Source organism: Hemicordylus capensis, chromosome 1, assembly GCF_027244095.1.
Source record: "Hemicordylus capensis ecotype Gifberg chromosome 1, rHemCap1.1.pri, whole genome shotgun sequence".
Taxonomy (NCBI): Eukaryota; Metazoa; Chordata; class Lepidosauria; order Squamata; family Cordylidae; genus Hemicordylus; species Hemicordylus capensis.
The window spans coordinates 100,916,227-100,937,700 of NC_069657.1; the positions used below are offsets into that span (position 1 = coordinate 100,916,227).

At 44.1% G+C, this 21,474-nt stretch overlaps 1 protein-coding gene across 4 annotated transcripts in view; it reads left to right on the top strand.

Moving 5' to 3' along the window:
- Positions 1–733: 733 nt before the first annotated feature.
- Positions 734–21,474, top strand: part of NAV2 (neuron navigator 2) — a 410,389-nt gene continuing 389,648 nt past the window's right edge. For all 4 annotated transcript variants that reach the window (XM_053286662.1, XM_053286663.1, XM_053286664.1 and 1 more), the window contains exon 1: positions 734–1,856. In XM_053286662.1, the coding sequence (XP_053142637.1) occupies positions 1,599–1,856 (258 nt within the window). In that variant the 5' untranslated portion in view covers positions 734–1,598. The remainder of the gene's footprint in view (positions 1,857–21,474) is intronic.

The following is a 21,474-nucleotide window of genomic DNA, read 5'->3' on the forward strand; positions in this document are numbered from 1 at the left end:
TGTTGCTCCCCAGCCTCTTTATTATCTCTTTAAAGATTCAGAGGCATCTTTATGTAAAAATCTTTATTTTTAATGTCAAGCACCTTAGAAAGACACCAAGTAAAAAAAAGAATGTGTGCAGCAGCCTTTCACCCACTGCGAACACGACACCCCCAGGAAGAGAGAGAGAGAGAGAGAGAGAGAGAGAGAGAGAGAGAGAGAGAGAGATCGCTCTGGATGGCTGGTGGCCACCTGTTTGTGTGTGCGCGCGCGTGCAGAGCTCCGCGTCTTCAGCTCTCTGCCCTGACGGGGTTAAATTGCTCACTCCTTATTCACTGGCCTTTTCCGCGGGAGGTTTCCTGTATGAGTAGTGAGTAAAAACGGGATCGTGATTCACCCTCATGTGTTTTTGTTAGAAAGTGCCTCCCATTAAAAACACACACAAAAAACACATCGATGGTTAGGAATTTCCCCTTCTCTGTCCGCCGCCCGCCATCCCCCCTCCCTCTCCTGCATCCTTTACGCTCAGCCGAGAGACCCACCGTGTTGCCGCAGAGCTGCTACAGATTGGGCTTTGTACTGGAGCGGAGGCAACAGAGTTTCCTGCCAGTCACTTGAGTTGAAGCCACGCCTCTTTTGCAGAGATATTTTGTTTCTGATTTGAGTCGGGAGGACCAATCAGGCGCCTCGCACCGTTTCCCCCCCTGTACTGTCAGACTGCAACCTTCTCCCACTCCTGCTAAACGGTGTAGCCTTCTTTGGTGTCGTCCACGGCAGGCTGCCTCCACACGCACGCAAGCACACACACACACACACCCGCTCCTTCACTCAGCACTGCAACCTGTTTCACTGCTGAGGTTTAAAATGAGGTGGGAGTTGTTTTCTCTCCAGCTTTGACAGCTCCATTCTCACTCTAGGCTTCATGAGCAGTCTCAGCAGCAGCAGCAGCAGCGCTGGGAAATCTCTTTGCCACCAGCAGATTTGCCATGTAAATGTCATAAATGGACATTTCTCTCTCTGCTCCAGCATCTTGGGTCCTGTTCACAGATATTAAGATTAAGGAGCTTGGATTCTCTGAGGCTCGCATCCAAAGGCATCGGCTGTTAACATACTGAGCTACATCTGCTTCTTGGCTAAGGCTGAAGAAAGACATCTTAAGCCTGGAAATCCTGCCTGTGCTTGCTCTCTAGCACAAGCCCGCGCGCACACACACACGAAGCGCAAGAAACATATGCTGCAGCAGGTTCTTTTTCTCATTCCAAAAGGCTGCTTCACTTTCCCAGTTTCAGTGACAAGATAATGAAGTAAAAGTCTCCCATCTCCAAGGAGGAAAATTACAGGAATCAGCTGCTGAACAGAAGGGGCAAGTTAAACCGTCACACTAGAGGCGGAAGGACACAGGTTGAGAATTAAGAACCGAAATTAAAGGAAACAGGTGGAAAGGCTGTGACACACTTGCTCATTCAGACTTTACAGCATCCTTCATTTTCCTCTGACTATTTATTTTTGTCATTCAGCAATTCTAGCTTGCTTCTTTTTTTCCTGCTCCGGCTGCTGCTTGCTGCTAGCACTGTTGCTGCTACTAACAGAAACGTGTTAACAAAGCTGAAAGAGAAAAAATGCCAGCCATCCTGGTAGCCTCCAAAATGAAATCTGGACTACCTAAACCTGTCCACAGTGCTACTCCTATTGTTCATGTTCCGGCAGCAAGAACCATCCCACAGCCCTGTTACCTGAAGTTTGGAAGCAAGGTGGAGGTGAACAAACCCTCCTATTCCAGCCAGATCCCCCTCAAATCTCCTAATGGTCATGAGAATGCAGGCGATGGGTTCCCTCCAAAGAAGAGCAGCTCCATAGAAAATGGCTTTGACACACAGGTCAGCAAAAATGGTGTGAGCATGGTATCGGGGCGTGTGGGTTGTGTTGTATGGGATCCTGTTGAGCATGTGAGTGCTGCTGGCTTTGGGGGTTGTGTTGTGATGCGAAGGAGTGTGTATTGTGTTTCTGGTAGATTCAGATGCTGTAGAGGGAAGTGTATATTTGCATGTGTACACAAATGGTACAGGGAATTGGGTGCTTCTAAATGTGCTTATAATACTTCTTGGTTGTGGTGGGTGTGCCCGTATTTGTGGTGGCCTGATAAACCTTAGAAATGGCAGGGCTGTTGGTATTGCTTTGTTTGTGATGTGTGCTTGGCCGTATTGCTTTTCAAGAGGGGTGGCTTGAACCCCACATTTACATGTGTCTTTGAACATAAGAATAAGACTACTATCAGTGATGGGTTTGTTGTAGTAATGGTTGCAGTGGGTGTGTTGGTGCATGTTGCTGGTAATACAAGGAGAGCTGCTTGTGGAGCCTGCATGCTGTGATTATACAGCTGTATGTGCCTGAGCATTATTTATGGGAGTGTATTTGGCAGTCATGTGTGAAGTGATGGTGAAGCATGTTCTATACGACAACGTACCAGAAATATATTGATGCATTTCGTTACAACTTTGGGATGATGCAGTGACATTGTCCATGCCTCACATGCTGTTGTCGGGGGTGGTGGGGGGAGGTTAATTGGAATTTCCTCTCTGCTCTATATTCCTGTCATCCTAGATTGTAACAGCTTCTTTTTTAATATGCAGTGTTTAGATTTTCCTTGATTCTATATTTGGGTGCCTGTTTCAATGATGCTGCTTTACATGGCAAGAGACTGCAACTGTGTATTCATTCGGACCTGGTTTATTTTTGTGAATGTATTAGTGTTTTCAGCATGGATCAGATTGCTTCTGTATTGCTGGTACCTTAATATGTTCAACAGCCGCGTAAGCAATAGTAAATGCTAACACACTACTGGGTGAGAGAAACAGATGGTCTGCTGCTGCAAACGGGACTAATTAAATCAGCTAGAGGTTGCTGTGTGGCCAGATCATGTATTCTGGAAACAGCTTTGCATGCTACAAGCTTCTTCTGCAGCTGCTTGGACCTGGTAGCAAGTGCTGCAGCCATGTTGAGAGTGGGAAGTTATCTGCTTGAGGAAGAATTCTATTGGTTTATTTTCCCACCACCAGGGAATACTGGGTCATTCCTGCAAATCTAGGTTTTGCTGTCTGTGGCCTCGTAACCTATTCTGCTAGGGAATAGCACAGCTGCCATTTGATTGTATTTGGCCTCCTGCCCTGCATTTTAGGGGACGCTGCACTTTCCATCCTAGCAGACAGAGTGACGTATCGGGCCCGACTCATGTGGCTGTACCAGTTCCTGAGGGCTCCAGGACCAGGAGGGAGACATTTGAGCACTGGTTTCAGTCAGGGCAGTGGCAGCAGACAGACTGACCTTTGCATCACATCACACTCTGGAGGGAATCACAAATGCCATTTCGATTTTCTATATTTCATTTTAAAAACATCAGCAAACCCTCAACCTTTACAAAAAGGATCGTAAAACAATGGCATGGGAATGATACACAACAAGACTGGGTGACTGAATGGGCAAAGGAGATCTGATTTTATAACTGTTCCTGAGGCTTTAGAAGTCTAGCATCTATCTATGGCATGTTAACTGCTCAATACTGAATCCCTGGTATATATTTTACAGGCTCAAAACTGAATCAATTAGTACTAATTGGGTTTCTCCTTTCGGGGAGTGGTGGCGGTAGGATCAGCCATGTGCCCAATCTATAGCTGAAAGCCTGAGGAAGTGTTTCACATTTGAACATCTCCACAGTTGGAATAGGACACAAAGCTCAGCGGGAGTTCAACATGGCTCTGGAGCTGTCCTTATCTATCCTCACTGTTGGTAATCATGAGAACTTGGCCTCAGCTCTTGTGCCTTGTTGATTGCTCAGCTCCTTCAGTCCTTTTTGAATCCTGCCACTTCCTCCACAGATCACGGAGAGAGGAGAGCTGATCTTGTGGTAGCAAGCATGACTTGTCCCCATAGCTAAGCAGGGTCTGCCCTGGTTGCATATGAATGGGAGACTTGATGTGTGATCACTGCAAGGTATTCCCCTCAGGGGATGAAGCTGCTCTGGGAAGAGCAGAAGGTTTCAAGTTCCCTCCCTGGCTTCTCCAAGATAGGACAAGATTTTTTTTTTTAATAGGACAAGATTTTTTTATTGAACCAACAAACTACCAAAGCATACAGTACGTTGCCAAAGCACAATTATATACAAAGTGGTTGTTTGTACATGATATATCTACAAAGATTTACACACAAGGATTTGGAAACACACAAGTTATGAAGTATATGCAGGTAGTACTGTAACTCGGGGGTGGGGGATTACAAGGCACATCAGGTAATTGGAAGGGTTACGTCCGATGAGAGAGATTCCTGCCTGCAACCTTGGAGAAGCTGCTGCCAGTCTGTGAAGACAATACTGAGCTAGATAGACCAATGGCCTGACTCAGTATATGGCAGTTTCCTATGTTCATATGCTGATCCTTTTGTGGGCCTCCACAGCCTCACTTGTTCTGTGATGTTTCTAGTTAATCTTCCCTTATGTGCTCCTTCATAAAATATTTGCTTCTCCTTTGTCTGTGTTAAATCAATTGCAAACCTGCTGGGAAGAGCTATATAACCTATGTGTGTGTTGTTGACTCTGAATAAGTACTCAATACTTCTAGTATTATTCTGGGTCTGGTAACATCCATGGGAATTCTGAAAAATGGTTTTGCATGTCAAAACATCACAGTGTAACTGTGGTTACCCAGCCAGTTACGCAATTCATTTTTTCCCTCCATGCCCACTTTTATAATGTGAGAAATTCTGCTAGAGCCCTAAACCCTGGCAGTAATCTCTCTCTCTCTCTCTCTCTCTCTCTTATGCAAAAAAACTACAAACACAGAACCATAATAGCTTATCAAACATTGGTGTCTGGAAAAATCAGCCTTGTGACATCAGCCAACACAGGAGAAACGAAGCTCAAAACCTCCTTGTCCTCTTGCAGAATAGGATTCCCTGATATGATAGGTCAGTTCTCAGCAGTTAGAGTTGCCATGCCCCCCGAAATTCTGTGTTTCACCCGGATCTTAAGCATCTTGCCCAGCCAGATTGCTTAGCCCACCCAGACTCGCCTGGATTTCAGCTTTCATAAAAAAGCTAAGCTCTAGCCCTTGTAGAAGTGCCGTTATGGAGCAAAATGTGCAGTCTCTATTCTGTTCAAAAATTATTTTCAAGCCAATTTACATAATATGCAAATTAGGCACCCAGATTTGGAAAGCCAGAATGTGGCAACCCTATCAGCAGTGGCTTGTAAGAATCCTGGCACATGGAAAGATGGTGACCATCAGATGCTTGGTGAGTGTTAGAATCTCAGCACAGCACATGGGGCAAGTGTGCTTCTGAGTAGCTTACTGGCAAGGACAATGTTCTGTTGGAGTACAAAACATATGTGAGATCTTTCTGTAAGTCTAGTCTTATAAATCCAAACTTTAGTTTGCATTGTTGTAATGACAGTGTTTGACAAATGGGTTACAGCCATTCACCTTAATTACAGCCTCTCAAAAAAAACACAGGTCCTTTCCAACAAACCCATCTATAGCTGCTTGGGCCTCACTCACTCACTGACATAAAACTCCCAGACTAAAACATGAAAGATAGAAACATGCTGAGCCTGTTCTCATGCTCAGCCTAACCCAGGATAGGGAAACCCAGCCTGGCCCAGGTCAGGCAGTATGAGAACCACCGGGATCGGGTCTGATCCTGGTGGGGCAGCGCCACCTAGCCTGGCTTCTTAGCCCGGCCATTATCCAAAGTTAAGCAAGTAAGCACTCCTTTAAACCGGGCTTGCTGCACATGTGTGAGCTCAGACTGTTTCCAGTCCAGCAGCACACAGAGACGGGCACCTAGAATGCCGCTCAGATAGTGTGGGAGTGCAGACTACACTCCCAGGAACATGTGAATGCTCATCTGGAGGGAAGGTGAGTTTAATCATGCCCCCCCCCCCCGCCCACCACCCCACTTGCCCAGACATGTGAACGACCTTACTGTTTTACAGGTAGGTTCCAGACCTTGCCCAAACTACCAGAAAAATTGAAAATCCTGGGGAAATTGATTAATTTGCTGGAAAATGCAGAAATACACTCCCATTGGAAAAGCATGGGGAATCATACCTTCTGACAAACCTTGACAGTTTTCTCTGGTATTTTTCAAAACAGAAAGTTTAGACTTCCACTGAATTATAAAATAATGAACAAACTATATTTTTCCCTGTTCACTGCATTTCAATCCATGTCAGATTTGCACTAAAATTGCTTAAGAAATTGAAAAATACGAGAAAGCTTTTTTGCTGGAGATGTAAATACATTATTCTAAACACACCAACTCTTCTGTACATCAAGTATCAATGAGTCAAGGGAAAGTGCATGGTCATTTTGTGCTGCAGGAGGACTGCTTGCAAACTGTAAGCCCATTTTATTGATATGGCATATAAATATACTCAGCATATGCATATTATTTAGTGTGAAAAGTGTTCCCCACATTGATATAATCCTTAAAACAGCTCTGTAAAATAAGGAAATATTATCCCTATATAGCAGCTGGGGAGCTGAGCCTAAGAGGGAGCAGTTAGTCTCACGCCACCTGGTAAGTTTAGCCAAGAGGCAGGATTTGAACCAGGAAACTCCTGCTTCATAGCTCAGTCTCTTAGCCACTACACTACACCAGCTCTTATGCAATTTTGTGTTGCTCTGAGCATCTGTGCACTAGTACTTGATTGGTCCCCTCACCTCCTGCCACAGTCCTGGTCACCTCAGAGATCTCTCCACCCTCACCTGAGCCACACTCCTGCTCCTCCTCCTCCTCCTCCTCCATCTCATTGCTTCCATCGACCTTACCCCTCTTGGTCATGGCTGCAGCGTTGCTGGCACCTATTGGCCAAGCTGCAGCCCCCTATTCCCAGAGACCTCCCCACACTCACCCGAGCCTGGTTCCTGCTCCTCCCCACGGGATCAGCAGCAGCAGCGGTTGACCAGGCCCTTCCTCGCTGCCACCACCACCATGGCCGCTTGTTTCCCTCAGGCCACTGACAGGCCCAGGCCCATCCCTTGCCTGCCTCCCTCCTTCCCCCAATGGCCTTGGTAGCCTCAAACAGCAGCAGTGGTTGACTGGGCCCTTCCTCACTGTCAAAAGGCACCACCATGGCTGCTCGTTTCCCTCAGGCCGCTGACAGGCTTGGGCCTAAGGGCCCATCCCTTGCCTTTCTTTCTCTCTTCTCCTCCCTTCTTTTTCTCTCTTTCTCTCTCCTCCACTCGCTCTTCCCCTCTGTCTTTCTCCCCCCTCTTCCTGAGTTAACTTATCTTGTTTCCTCATCTAATTCACACAACAGCGGCCTCCTTCTCCTGAGGGGGCTCTTTCTCCCCCACGACCCCTCTTTGCAGATCCCTGCCCACTATCCTTTTATATATATAGATTCCTCTCCTCTACAATCAAGAACATCTTCTTACCAGTAACAGTTGCATTCCAACTGTCTTTAACCATCACAGGCCCCTTCTTCCTATCTGCTGATGGAATCCCCACTGCCCAATCACCATGGTGCTTCTGCTCTCACAGGCTCTTTCTCCATTTCTGCATATGGAATCTCCACTGCCCAATCACCATGGTGCTTCTGCTTGTGAAATCTCACGAGAGCTGCCACACACGGGATTAGCCACAGGTATGCCTTAGAGAATTAGATATATAGATTATTATCTGGTGTTTCTATTGCTGTAAGCTGGCCTGGATGTTCTGAGTAGAAGTTATCAATATATTAAAGAATAAGCAGTGAAATAAAAATACTGTAGCTCCACAGGCATTATGATGCTGGGACCATCTACTCTCCCTAGGATCTGTATTCTGAAGCTCTGTCTTCAGCTTGAAGCTGCCACCACCATCCACAAACACTTTCACAGCTCGTACAAAACCCCATATTTGAAGCAGAGAGGCAATTGCTAGCACAGTGCATGTGAATGAAGACACACAGCCCATTAAAGAACCACATATGCAGGAGCTATTGTGCAGTATTTAACTGTCTGTTTCCCCCATTACATATTTTACTAACAAGTTTCAGGAAAAGGTGTTATTTGAGCAATCTGTGCAACTTGTTCAGTGCACTGCCTCATTGGACCAGGCCACTCGATGTATGTGTGTGTGTGAGAGCACTAAAATATACAATAGTGAACTGAAAGGGAGCACTGAATTCTTCCCCCACCAGTTCTTCCACCCCACAGGTAGGAGAGAGGTCTCCACATGAAAATTTCCTCTACCAGTCCAGCAGTGACCTGTGTTCTAACACATGGATCTTCTATCATCTTATCTTGTTTGACCCTTCCATTGACAGTGAATCCTGTCAGTTTTCTTCTTGATGCATTTTTTGGAATGTATGCCATATATTCTATTTGCCTGTCCTGAATTTCCTGAATGACTCACAAGAGCTTATTCCTCATTAATGATTTTTTGATGTTCAATTTATCAGTTTTGCAAATAGGCAGAAATCAATTATACTGCTATAGAGAGAGAATTGTTTTGGAAACATTTAATGTGTTTCCACAGAAACGTCAATTAGGTAGCAAGATGGGGATCTGAATTCTCAGAATGGGATTCACTAGTTATTTTGGTCACATCATCTGTACTTTTGCAAACCACTATTGACTTTTTACTGGTTTTTAAAGTAAGACTGCTCTAAGAAGACAGGTGTTCCAGATGTGTAGTCTATCATGAGAAGTTGGAAACAAAGATAACCCCAAGAGACATAAGGACATAAGAACAGCCCTGCTGGATCAGGCCCAAGGCCCATCTAGTCCAGCATCCTGTTTCACACAGTGGCACACCAGATGCCGCTGGAAGCCACAGGCAGGAGAGGGCATGCCCTCTCCCCTGCTGTTACTCCCCTGCAACTGGTACTCAGAGGCATCCTGCCTTTGAGGCTGGAGGTGGCCTATAGCCCACCAACTAGTAGCCAATGAGAGACCTCTCCATGAAGTTGTCCAAACCCTTCTTCAAGCCATCCAGGTAGTTGGGTGTCACCACATCTTGTGGCAAAGAATTCCACAAGTTGATTATGCGTTGTGTGAAAAAGTAAATCCGTTTGTGGGTCCTAGATTTCCTGGCAATCAATTTCATGAGATGACCCCTGGTTCTAGTGTTATGTGAGAGGGAGAAGAATTTCTCTCTATCCACTTTCTCCACACCATGTATGATTTTATAGACCTCCATCATGTCTCCCTGCAGTCGTCTTTTTTCTGAACTAAAAAGCCTTGTGTTGGAGCCTTGCCTCGTAAGAAAGGTGCTCTAGGCCCCTGATCATCTTGGTTGCCCTCTTCTGCAACTTTTCCAATTCTACAATGTCCTTTTTTAGATGTGGTGACCAGAATTGTACGCAGTATTCCAGGTGTGGCTGCACCATAGTTTTGTATAAGGGCACTAGATAGAATATTAGCAGTTTTATATTCAGTCCCCTTCCTAATGATCCCTAGCATGGAATTGGTCTTTTTTACAGTTGCCGCACATTGAGTCGACCCTTTCAACGAGCTGTCCACCACGACCCCAGGATCCCTCTCCTGGTCAGTAATCGACAACTCAAATCCCATCAGCATATACTTGAAGTTGGGGGTTTTCGTCCCAATGTGCATCACTTTACACTTGACAACATTGAACTGCATTTGCCACTTTCTCACCCACTCACCCAGTTTGGAGAGATCCCTTTGGAGCTTCTCACCATCTGTTTTGGATTTCACTGCCCGAAAGAGTTTGGTATCATCTGCAAATTTGGCCACCTCACTGCTTACCCCTACTTCTAGATCATTTATGAATAAATAAAAAGGACTGGTCCCAGTACCGATCCCTGGGTGATGCCACTTCTTACTTCCCTCCATTGTGAAAACTCTCCATTTATACCTACCCTGTTGCCTGTTTTTCAACCAATTAGCAATCCACACATGTACTTGTCCCCTTATCCCATGACTGCTAAGTTTCCTCAGGAGTCTTTGATGAGGAACTTTGTCAAAAGCTTTTTGGAAGTCCAGGTATACTATGTCAACTGGATCACCTTGATCCACACACTGGTCGACACTCTCAAAGAACTCCAAAAGGTCTGTGAGGCAAGATTTACCTTTGCGGAAGCCATGCTAGTTCACTCCCAGCAGGGCCTGTTCTTCTATGTGCTATCCTCAATTTTGTCCTTGAGGATGCTTTCCATCAATTTGCCTGGAACGGACATTAAGCTAACTGGCCTGTAATTTCCCGGATCACCCCTGGATCATTTGCTACTCTCCAGTCCTCCGGTACAGAGCCCAGTTGCAGAGATAAGTTATATATTTTAGCAAGGCAATTTTGGCAATTTCACATTTGAGTTCTTTGAGGACTCTTGGATGGATGCTATCCGGCCCTGGCAATTTATTAGTTTTCAGTTATTCCAGACAGTTTAGAACATCATCTCTTGTTACTTCTATTTGACTCAGTTCTTTAGCCTCCATCCCCGAAAAGCCTGGTTCAGGAACAGGTATATGCTCAGCATCCTCTGCCGTGAAGACGGATGCAAAGCTTCTCTGCAACCTCCATATCCTCCTTTCACTCCCTCATTGTCTAATGGTCCAACTGCCTCCCTGACAGGTTTCCTGCTTTGGATGTATTTAAAGAAGTTTTTGTTATTCCCCTTGATACTTTTAGTTTAATGTTCCACAAACTCTCTTTTTGCCTTCCTTATTGTCACCTTGCATTTCTTTTGCCAGAGTTTGTGTTCCTTTCCATTCTCTTCGTTTGGACAGGCCTTCCAATTTTGGAAGGAAGTCTTCTTCCCTTTTATGGCTTCCTTGATGGTACCTGTTAGCCATGGTGTCATCCTCTTGGACTTAGTGGTACCTTTCCTCCTTTGGGTTATACATTCTAACTGGGCTTTTAGTATTCTGGTTTTGAGTAAACTCTATGCATTCTGGAGCGAAGTGACTCCCCTGATTTTCCCTTTCAGCTTTCTTTTCACCATACTCCTCATTTTAGAGAAGTTTCCTCTTCTGAAATTCAAAATGTCTATGTTAGACTTCCTTGGTGATTCTCTCCCCATATGTATGCTGAATTTGATCGCATTGTGGTCACTGTTCCCTAAAGGGTCGATGACACTGACATCATGCACCAGGTCCTGGGTGCCACTCAGGATTATGTCCAAGGTTGTCTTATCTCTGGTTGGTTCCAAGACCAACTGTTCTAGGGCAGAGTCATTCAGCGTATCTAGAAATTGGACCTCTCTGTCATTACCTGACTGTGAATTTAACCAGTCTATGTGTGGGTAATTGAAGTCACCCATTATTACTGCTCTACCTCTCCTTGAAGCCTCCTGCAACTCCCAGTCACTGTCAGCATTTTGATCCAGAGGGCGATAGCACATCCCCAGTAGCACGTTCCCTTTCAAGCCTTGTATTGTCACCCACAGGACTCCAGTCCACCTAGGTTTTCTACCTTGTTAGATTCTATCCCTTCTTTAACATACAGTGCAACTCCTCCTCCAGGGCACCCCTCCCAGTCTTTTCTCTAGAGGTATCCAGGGGTAATAGTGTGCCACTGGTTTTCACTGTTCCACCATGTTTCTCTTATGCCCACTATGTCTGTTTCTGCATTAGCAACCAAGCACTCCAACTCACCCATCTTGGCTCGGAGGCTTCTGGCATTGGCATATAAGCATTGGCTTTGGCTTCTGGCATTGGCATATAAGTCCAACCTGTTGAAGTTTTATGCTACTGTGTTACTTTCAGAACTCTCTGTAGATATCGATAGAAGTTAGAAATAAGTTTCATATTGCATCCACTGGAACTTGTTTCCTCATGAGTGTACTGAGGACTGCATGCCTACATAGGGGCTGTCAGCTTTTGAAGTATAACAGTGGTCCCTCGCTAGGGCCCTGGCAGTAAAGGCTCCCCTAGATCTGGTCATAATTGCTCTCTTCATCCAAAGAGTAATAGCTATTGCATATATTTATAAGTTCCCTGCCACTGAACAATGCATCCATACATGATACCAGTTCCTTACAGATCAATCTAACACAATAGCCACAGCTGTTACATAAACTGGGGAGGCAGGGGTGTGCACAGACAATTTGGCACAGTTTGATTTGCATTTGAACTGAATTCTGACTGAATTGTGGGTATGCGAACTGGCCAGTTCAACGAACGAGTTTGAACCAGTTCAAAGCGGTTCACATTTGAACCGCTTTAACTTGCCCACTTCGTGATCAAACTGGTTCTGCATATCCCTGTGGGGAGGTTATTCTCATAAACAGCATTGCTGAGAGTGCACTTGGGAGTGCTGCTCCCACCATAACACATGCTCAAGCCTCCATGCTTACCACACTTGTCTGCAGTGTTCCACATCATGGGGAAGATCTCTCATGGGTACTGCATTTGTCTCTGCAGACTAATACTGTAAGCATGGAGAGTGAATGGGGAGCAAGGTTTTAGCATGCATCATGTCAGAGGCAGGCCTTCCGTGCATGCTTTCAAGGATGCAAGTACAGCATCCTTGTCTGACACTTGAACAGGGCTAATCTAGTCTCCAGCTGTGTCACAAGCACAAAGCAAGTACTTAAAGTATATAATAGAAGCAGGTGAGTCCTGCCACGATTCTTAGCAGAGAACTCAAAACACATGCAGAGCAAATATCAAGAAAATAAGCCAGCCCACAAATGATATTTCTTGTATTTCTAATGGAACTGATGTGGATATCTTAGCATCCTAAGAATAGTTGAGCCAACTATATCTTGATCAGTTGGTTTTGGTTTTGTCAGTCAGCAAAAATAGCATCAGGTAGGTTTGCTTACGACCTGATTGTGCAGGATAGGTGTCTTGGGAATAATATTTCACTACACAGTCGAGTTGGTTGTTAGAATTTATTTTCCACCTCTTCTTTCTACTCAAGACCACAATTAATCGCTTCCTTCAGATCTGTTAGTAAACGTCTGGTTCAGTCTAAAGCCTCAAATTAATAAATCAGCTTCTAAAACCATGAGATTTTGTGATCTTCACTACAGTTCTTTTTTGTCTTTTGGTTTTTGAGCTTTCCAGGGATAATAAAAACTAGTAGCTTATGTCCTCTCTTGGAAGCTCTGTGCCAAAATATTGTACTAGATACTCTCACTTCAATTAATATTTTACTGCTGGACTTCCTTGAGCATCAGGCTGTTAAATGATAATCCTTAATGTCTTAAATTCAGTAGACCTCAACTGGCGCAATGAAGTTGCGCCAGTCTCAGAGCCGGGTCTCATGATCTCAGAGTCTCAGAGCCGGGTCTCATGATCAGTGAGACCTGGTTTTGGAGAGTGAGCGGGGAGAGAGAGATAAGCCCGCTCTCCCCGCACACGAGCAGGGCGGGAGCCCTGAGCTGCCGGATCGGCTGCCCACATGATTGCCAGCTCTGTGACAGAGCTGGTGGGGGCTGGGGGGATCGGGGGCCGATTAGCCCCCGGAAGCTCCAGCATGCCCTGTGTGAGCATGCAGGGCATGCTGGCGAGACCCCCAGAGCCAGGAGGCAGCTTTTTGCCTCTCCTCCGGGGGTCTCCTTGTGAGCAGCCGCAGCACGGCACGGAGCCGTGCCACAGCTACTCATGATTTTAAAAACCAGGTTTTCGGGGAGGGGTACTTAGGTGGGTTAACTGCCTGGGAGCCACCAGGCTCACCTGCGAGGCAAGTGGCTCCCACGATTGGGCAAAATCGGGCTAGGGGAGTCAAAATTGGGCTCTGCCTGATCGTGGGAATAGCCCCTCAGTCATACATATATATAAAGCAAAGAGACAAACTAAGAGTATTGCAATATGGCAGTTTCAAGGATTTAGACTGTACAACGTACTTTAAAATTTTAAGCCTCCTGGCAGGTATTATTGACATGATTATTTTTCATTTCTGTTTATGTTTGCTGAATGTTTGGGGTTAAATTCCGCTTTGTGGCCGTTGTCAGCCTAGATAAGTTCTGAATAACTCCACTAATGTGAATTTCTCCAGAAAGTGATGCTTATTCAATTCATTCAGCAACTTTGATGGTGTTGTTGTTGGTACTAGGCCATAATCAGCCAAGCATGCAGTAGCTGAAATGTATTTTATTTCATGTTATTTATGAGCTGCTTTTCTACATTAATGTATTCAAAATGGTGTATAGCTTTAAACAGGTTATTGGAAAATGAACAGTACTGCACTCAATAAAACTAACACTAAAAGGCAACAAACAATAGAACAGCAAAGACAACTGAAGACTAGAGAGAGAGAGAAAAGAATATTAAGAAGAGATAGAATAGCTGCCTTCAAATACCTGAAGGGCTGACACATAAAGTAAATGAAGGAGCAGACACCATCCCTCCAGTGGCTGTTGCTGGTGTCTATCTTGTGTTTCTTTTTTAGATTATGAGCCCTTTGGGGACAGGGAGCCTATCTGTCTGTCTGTCTGTCTGTCTGTCTATTTAGATGTACACCACTTCAGGAACTTTTGTTGAAAAGCGATATATAAATATTCATTGTGTTTGTATTTGACTTGTTCTCCGTTGCTCCTGACGGTAGGAGTAGAACCGGTGAATTGAAATTACACAGAAACAGATTTAGGCTAGACATTAGGAAGAAGTTCCTGACTATAAGAGCTGTTTGACAGAAGAAACATGGTAGGCTCCTCTTTGCTGAAGTTCGCAGGCTCCCCTCTGTGCAGTGCTAGGCTGAGGCTCTCCTTCACTGAGGGTTTCAAACAGAAACTGCAAAACTATCTGTCCTGGAGGCAAGTAGCTGTTTGTTGCACTGAGCAGGGGCTTGGACTAGAAGACCTCCAAGGTCCCTTCCAGCTCTAAAATGCTATGATTCAGTGATTCTAAGTGAAGAGCCACCTTTAAGAAGATCCTGTCTCCAATACCTGCCAGTTGTATGGTCAACAGAGCAGGGCCTCGGAAGCCAATTGAAATGCTTCAGTGAAGGAGACCTTCACTAGACCATTAAGGATGTCAAAGGTTATAACTAGGACATCAAAATTGCCTCAGAAATGAATAGGCAACCAGTGCAGTTAATACTACGTTGGTGTCATGTGTCCCTATCATTGAGCACCAAACAACATTTTGGCAGATGCATTTGCACCAGTTGATGAACAGTCTTTCAAGGCAGCCCTGTATAGAGAACATTGCAGACCTATCCTGCATTCCCTAGATAGGGCCACAAACCAGCTTGTACAAACCAGTTTGTACAAGGCTTGTTTTTTTCACCCTAGTCCAAGCCAGAACTGACACCAAACTGATTTAGGACATCCAGCTTCTCCCTAGGATTGGATGATGGAAACAAGAGGTATCATCAGCATATTTATGACATTTTAGCCCACACCTCTGAATGAGCTCTTCCAGCAATGTCATATGGATGTTAAAAAGCATGGCTGGCAAGATGGAACTTTGTAGCACCCACAAGCCAAAAATCATGGGGTGGAAAATAATTTCCCAGCAAATCCTGTCAGCATAATGACCAGAGTTGGATTAGGATCAGAGCTGGAGAAGACCTACAGTCAACCACAAGCCAGGATCTAACCTGAGAAGCCTGCAAGGATCCTAAGGGATGAATAAGCCTGCAGATAGATAGCAACTAGAAGAACAGGCCAGAATACTGGCAGACTGAGAGGTGAGCAAACTTGCAAGCACATCCAAAGCAAGACTGGAAACAATACAAACAAAGCCAAAGACAAAATCCCTTGCCTGATCCAGATGTATTTATAGCCAGGGCAGGGCAGGAAGAAACAATGAGCTGGGTGAGACTGTCTGGGTGAGACTGCCTGGTGCAACAATATTATCCCCTTTCCCTCTTCTCAGTAGCTTCAAGTAGTTCACCACAGGAGGCACCAGAGCACAGACCAGGAGGTTATCCACTTGAGCCCTGGCTGAACCTCACCGTTAACCTGGATTTGCACTCAGATAACTGTGTGTAAAACTTGAATGTCTCCCTTTCCACTGAGCCAAAGAAGAAACCAGCCTAATTCCGAGTTATTTACCTAGCTAAAAATATACTGCTCCAGCATTATTTTTAGAAAGATTTATATATCAAGCATACAAATTGCCAATGTCAATGTGTATTATTAGGCATGGACTGTTGGTACATTTTGTAACAGGAAGCCGCTGGTTTTCCATTCACCAAGAACTGGAACATGGTCAAACACTTGTCACTTAACTGGCAAGCCTTTCTCTCCCTCTCCCTCCCTGGCCCGGAAATTGGCTTCTTCAGAATTAGGTTGTGCAGTTAAGATTGCCTGAGCGAGAAACATGATGCTTAATCTAGGTTATTTGTTTGACTTTTTAAAAACTGTATAGTTCTAGTTCCAATGCCATAAATTGCAACAGTTGTGAAGAGTGTGTGTGTGTGTGTGTGTGTGTGTGTGTGTGTGTGTGTGTATATATATATATATATAAAATAAATAAATAAATTTGGGGGATTTTGTCGTTGTTGCTATTGCAAAAAACTTCTGGCCATAAAGGAAGAAGGAATTAAAGTGATTGATGCCTACTTCATCTGCATTGCTTCACCGTGTCCTTGTGGATGCTGTAGCTTGGATTGTGAAAACTTGTCATTTCCCCCCACACCTTGTGTCAAAATCCTTTTCCTGAGCAATTCTTACGAATAGCCTGTCACTCTCATCTCTGGGGTGACATCCTTATCTCTGTTGTGGTCCCTTTATTATGGATAAAAGGGGGGTTAACCTTTTAAAAAATGTAAATCCCTTTGCTTATTTTTACAGGCACAATTCTATCTCCTACACTACTGTAGAACTGCTTCTGTCTACCAGCCCATCCTGCAATTAGCAAGGTCTGCTGTACAGAGCCAGTGGAATACAGTGGACAGAGAGTTGGGTGTGGTTGAGAGAATTGGGTGCAAGGTTCCCTTCAGCCATTGACACCATGTGGCCGTGCAATGTTTCTTTACCCCCTAATCCAGTTTCCCAATCAGTGAAATAGAAACAATAATTACATACTTCACAGGAAGGGTTGGTAAGACATATAGGGTGGTTTCACATGTAAGGGTGGCAAGTAAGTATGGAGGAGTCACCAGCTCCCACCAAGTTGCACTGCTGCTACTGCTGCCAATTCCATGACTCCATCGGCATTAAGTGGAGAACATCAGTGACCCACCTCAGCCTGATGTCAAATGTCTGGTTCTGAATGTTGGGTTGAGGTGGGTTACTGACATTCTTCACCCAACATTGGTGGGTTCAGACATCACAGAAGCAGCAGCATAGTGAGAGAGCATGTTTGGTGGAATCAGCAGCTCTGTACATGTGAAGTCATTGTTATGTGTGAAGCTGCCCATACAGTAAAAGAGTATACTCTGTAAATAATAAATAAAAGTGGTACAGATTCTCTGAATTTAACCTTTGATTGGCTCAATCAGTGGCTGTCTTTGGGCTGATTTTGTGTCATTTGGGTTGGATGAACAGGTCTTAAGATGGCAGCTGACTATTGAACAGGTAGAATAAATCTGGAGTGTAGTAAACTGTCTACCCTTCCATTTGCTATATGCACAGTTACAGACTGCATGAAATTTTTCCAGGAGCATAATGTTATCCATTGTGACGATTCCTAAAGCTCCATTGCCATAATTCCCATTTTGAGGATGCAAAGAAATGTGTATTGCAGCAAGCCTAAGAGAAGTTGGCTTGCAAGAAATCAGTTCCATCGATTCCAGTGGGGCTTAAATGTTTACAGAACTGCATGGGATACTGGATTCTACCCTAGATGAACAACTCGAGAATGTTAGCACTGACTTCATAAGAACAACTTCCATCATCTTGCAAGCTATTGTTATCCCCAAAGACCAGGGGAGTACTTCTCTCAGAGACTCTGTCTTTCATCACTATAAATTAGAAGTTACTCTTACATGTTTTATTGCTTCTACTAATTTTCATTAATCATTATAATGTCTACAGTTAAGCCAGTGTTGACTAAGTATGCATCTACATTTTGAAATACTGTTCAGACTCAACTTTCTAGCCATGTGTTTTTAAATCGTATATCCTAGAAGCCAGAAACATTTGGAAATGTTCACCTTTTGGTAGGCTCCCTATGTGCATTATAGATGATAAGAGTAGGCCAATTAGCATTAAATATTAAAACCCCACCATATTATCTATGTCCTTGCCTTTCCTGTGTCTACCTACATTAACTGTGGGCCATAAGAAAGTTGTTTTTAACCTGATTTGCTTTGAAAAAGATCCAGGTCATAGAAGTCATAATGATTCTCACATCACGTCTGTCAGAATTATAGATTCCTGCAATGGACACAAAGTTATATTTCCTACAGAAGCCTATTTGCATGTGTATATTTAAGAGACTGTCCAATGTTAAGAAGGCCAGGACTGTTTTATTGGATTTATTTGTAAATTCAAATGAGTCCTCTATTCATTACTGATTGGATGTTCCAGCAAAAGAAATCTGATGGTGCTACAAAGTTCTTACTGATGAGCTGCATCTGAATTTCTAGCCTCATTTTAAATCTATTTTTAAAGGAGCCCTTTAAAAAAAATCTGATCAGGAAAGGATGAACTCGAAGACAATATTAACACACATCAAAAAAAAGTGCTCTTCTTCTTGCATATACTGAGCAACTGTTTCTACAAATGTCTTCACCGGAATCTGGTTTCAGGTTGGACCAGGGCCAGGCCGGCTCATCCACTAGGCAGTCACATAGAGCACCGGTTCTTGGGGGGGGGGGCACTGCTGCTCTATGGGGGGAATAGTGTGGGCAGATCCTGCCACCTAGCTGGTTTCTGGCTTGCTTTCTTCCTCCTCCCAACTCAGTGCACTCTACCCACCCCCCCACCGGATGCCTTGCTCTGCACCATTGCCCGCACACTGGTGTCTCAAATGCCCAGGCCCCAAACAGGAAGCAAGTGGTGTGCATGACAGTGGCCTGGCTGTGATCAGTCCTGGCTGGTCACAAAGGAAAGCTCCTCACAGGGCTGTTAAAAGCTGCTGGGGTGGGGGGAGGGAGATAGTGCCAATAGACGAAGGGTGGGTGCCAGGTGGTCTCTGAACTCAACTCTTTCATCTCCCCGACTGTATTCCTACACAAGTACAGTCTACTCATTCATTGATCATCCATGTGGGCTGGTTATCCAGTCTGGTGAATGAGCAGCCTGCACGGCTCAAGTTAAAGCTGGGGCACCTCACGGCTTGGCTGGGAGGGGGGCACCAAAGTAAAACTTCACTTTGAGTGCCACAAACCAAAGTGCCAACCCTGGAATGGACTAGAACAGAAGGGTTTGGACATCACATCAGCTACTATTAATTTGAAGTTGCAGAGAGAGAGAGAGAGAGAGAGAGAGAGAGCGATTTGGGGCATCTGGTGCCATACTAAGCCTTAATTAGTGCTCAATTTCTTGGGTTTTAGTATGAAGAATTAGTAACTTCAGCTGTTTGCTTTAGAGTGATGCAAAAGAGGACCATTCTCCTGCATCTTTAATAGCAGTTGGCAGAAAAGAGACTTTGGCAGGCAGAGCTTCTCATAGAGGGTAAGAAAAGATGCATCAGCTGAAATTTCCTTCTCTAGATAACTATTAAAGGCACAGGAACAATGTCTTCCTTTGCTTCTCACATAGAACACAGTAGTTTTGATTAACAGGAGACAGATTTGTTTCTGTGGTTAGAAGATCAGAGCACAGCACTAGCTTTTGCCCTCTAAAGAATGAAGTACCTCCTATCAGTAGACCCTGGAAGTACGCTCAGGCTACTTTGCCAAAGATCACTGCTGCAGCGGCAGCTTTGATTCTGGCCCATGACCAAAGGTACTTGGCAAGCTGTGATGTGCTTAGTCATTCAAGGGGACAGAGTGTGTTAAGAATGATTTACTAGTAGTTTTACTTATCCGTGCCCTCTGCTGGTCTGTCCATGTGTCTACAGTACTGCAAATATAGATCCTTTCATAAGAAATTGGTAGAATTGTATAGCTAGAAACCATAGGGAGAAGGACCAGTCATGTCTAACAACAACAACAACACCTGTCTGACTGTGTAAACAAGAAATAATAATAATAACAATAAATATTATGGGACTTGCGACTACAAACAGACAAACATCTGCCACACAATACACCAGATAGAACTGTAGTCGAGAAGAAAGAAAAACAAGTCAAAATAATCGACATAGCAATACCAGGGGATAGCAGAATAGAAGAAAAAGAAATAGAAAAAATCACCAAATACAAAGATCTACAAATTGAAATTGAAAGGCTGTGGCAGAAAAAGACCAAAATAATCCCAATGGTAATTGGCGCCCTGGGTGCAGTTCCAAAAGACCTTGAAGAGCACCTCAACACCATAGGGGCCACAGAAATCACCATCAGCCAATTACAAAAAGCAGCTTTACTGGGAACAGCCTATATTCTGCGACGATATCTATAACAATTGACAATAAAATTCAGCCATCCCAGGTCCTTGGGAAGGACTTGATGTCTGAATAAAACAAACCCGTCAATAACACCTGTCTGACTGTGTAAACAAGAAATAATAATAATAATACACCTGAAAAAAATACAAGCTACCTGTAGCCAAGAATTGGTGGGACCATAAAATTGAAAAAGTTGAAGAAAATGAAGATATAAAAATATTATGGGACTTCCGACTACAAACAGACAAACATCTGCCACACAATACACCAGATAGAACTGTAGTCGAGAAGAAAGAAAAACAAGTCAAAATAATCGACATAGCAATACCAGGGGATAGCAGAATAGAAGAAAAAGAAATAGAAAAAATCACCAAATACAAAGATCTACAAATTGAAATTGAAAGGCTGAGGCAGAAGAAGACCAAAATAATCCCAGTGGTAATTGGCGCCCTGGGTGCAATTCCAAAACATCTTGAAAAGCACCTCAACACCATAGGGGCCACAGAAATCACCATCAGCCAATTACAAAAAGCAGTTTTACTGGGAACAGCCTATATTCTGCGACGATATCTATAACCATTGACAATAAAATTCTGGCATCCCAGGTCCTTGGGAAGGATTCGATGTCTGGATAAAACAAACCAGTCAATAACACCTGTCTGACTGTGTAAACAAGAAATAATACACCAGATATAACTGTAGTCGAAAAGAAAGAAAAACAAGTCAAAATAATCGACATAGTAATACCAGGTGACAGCAGAATAGAAGAAGAAGAAGAAGCAACAACAAAATAACAAAATACAAAGATCTACAAATCAAAATTAAAAGGCAGTGGCAGAAGAAGACCAAAATAATCCCAGTAGTAATTTGTGCCCTAGGTGCAATTCCAAAAGATCTTGAAGAGCACCTCAACACCATAGGGGCCACAGAAATCACCACCAGCGAACTCCAAAAAACAACTTTACTAGGAACAGCCTACATTTTGCGGCGATACCTATAACAACAACAATATTGATAACAAAATTCTGGCATCCCAGGTCCTTGGGAAGGACTTGATGTCTGGATAAAACAAGCCAGTCAATAATACCTGTTTGACTATGCAAACAAGAAATAATGTATCAGAAAAGCAAAGGTGATAAATTGCCTAATAAACTAGCTTTGAGCT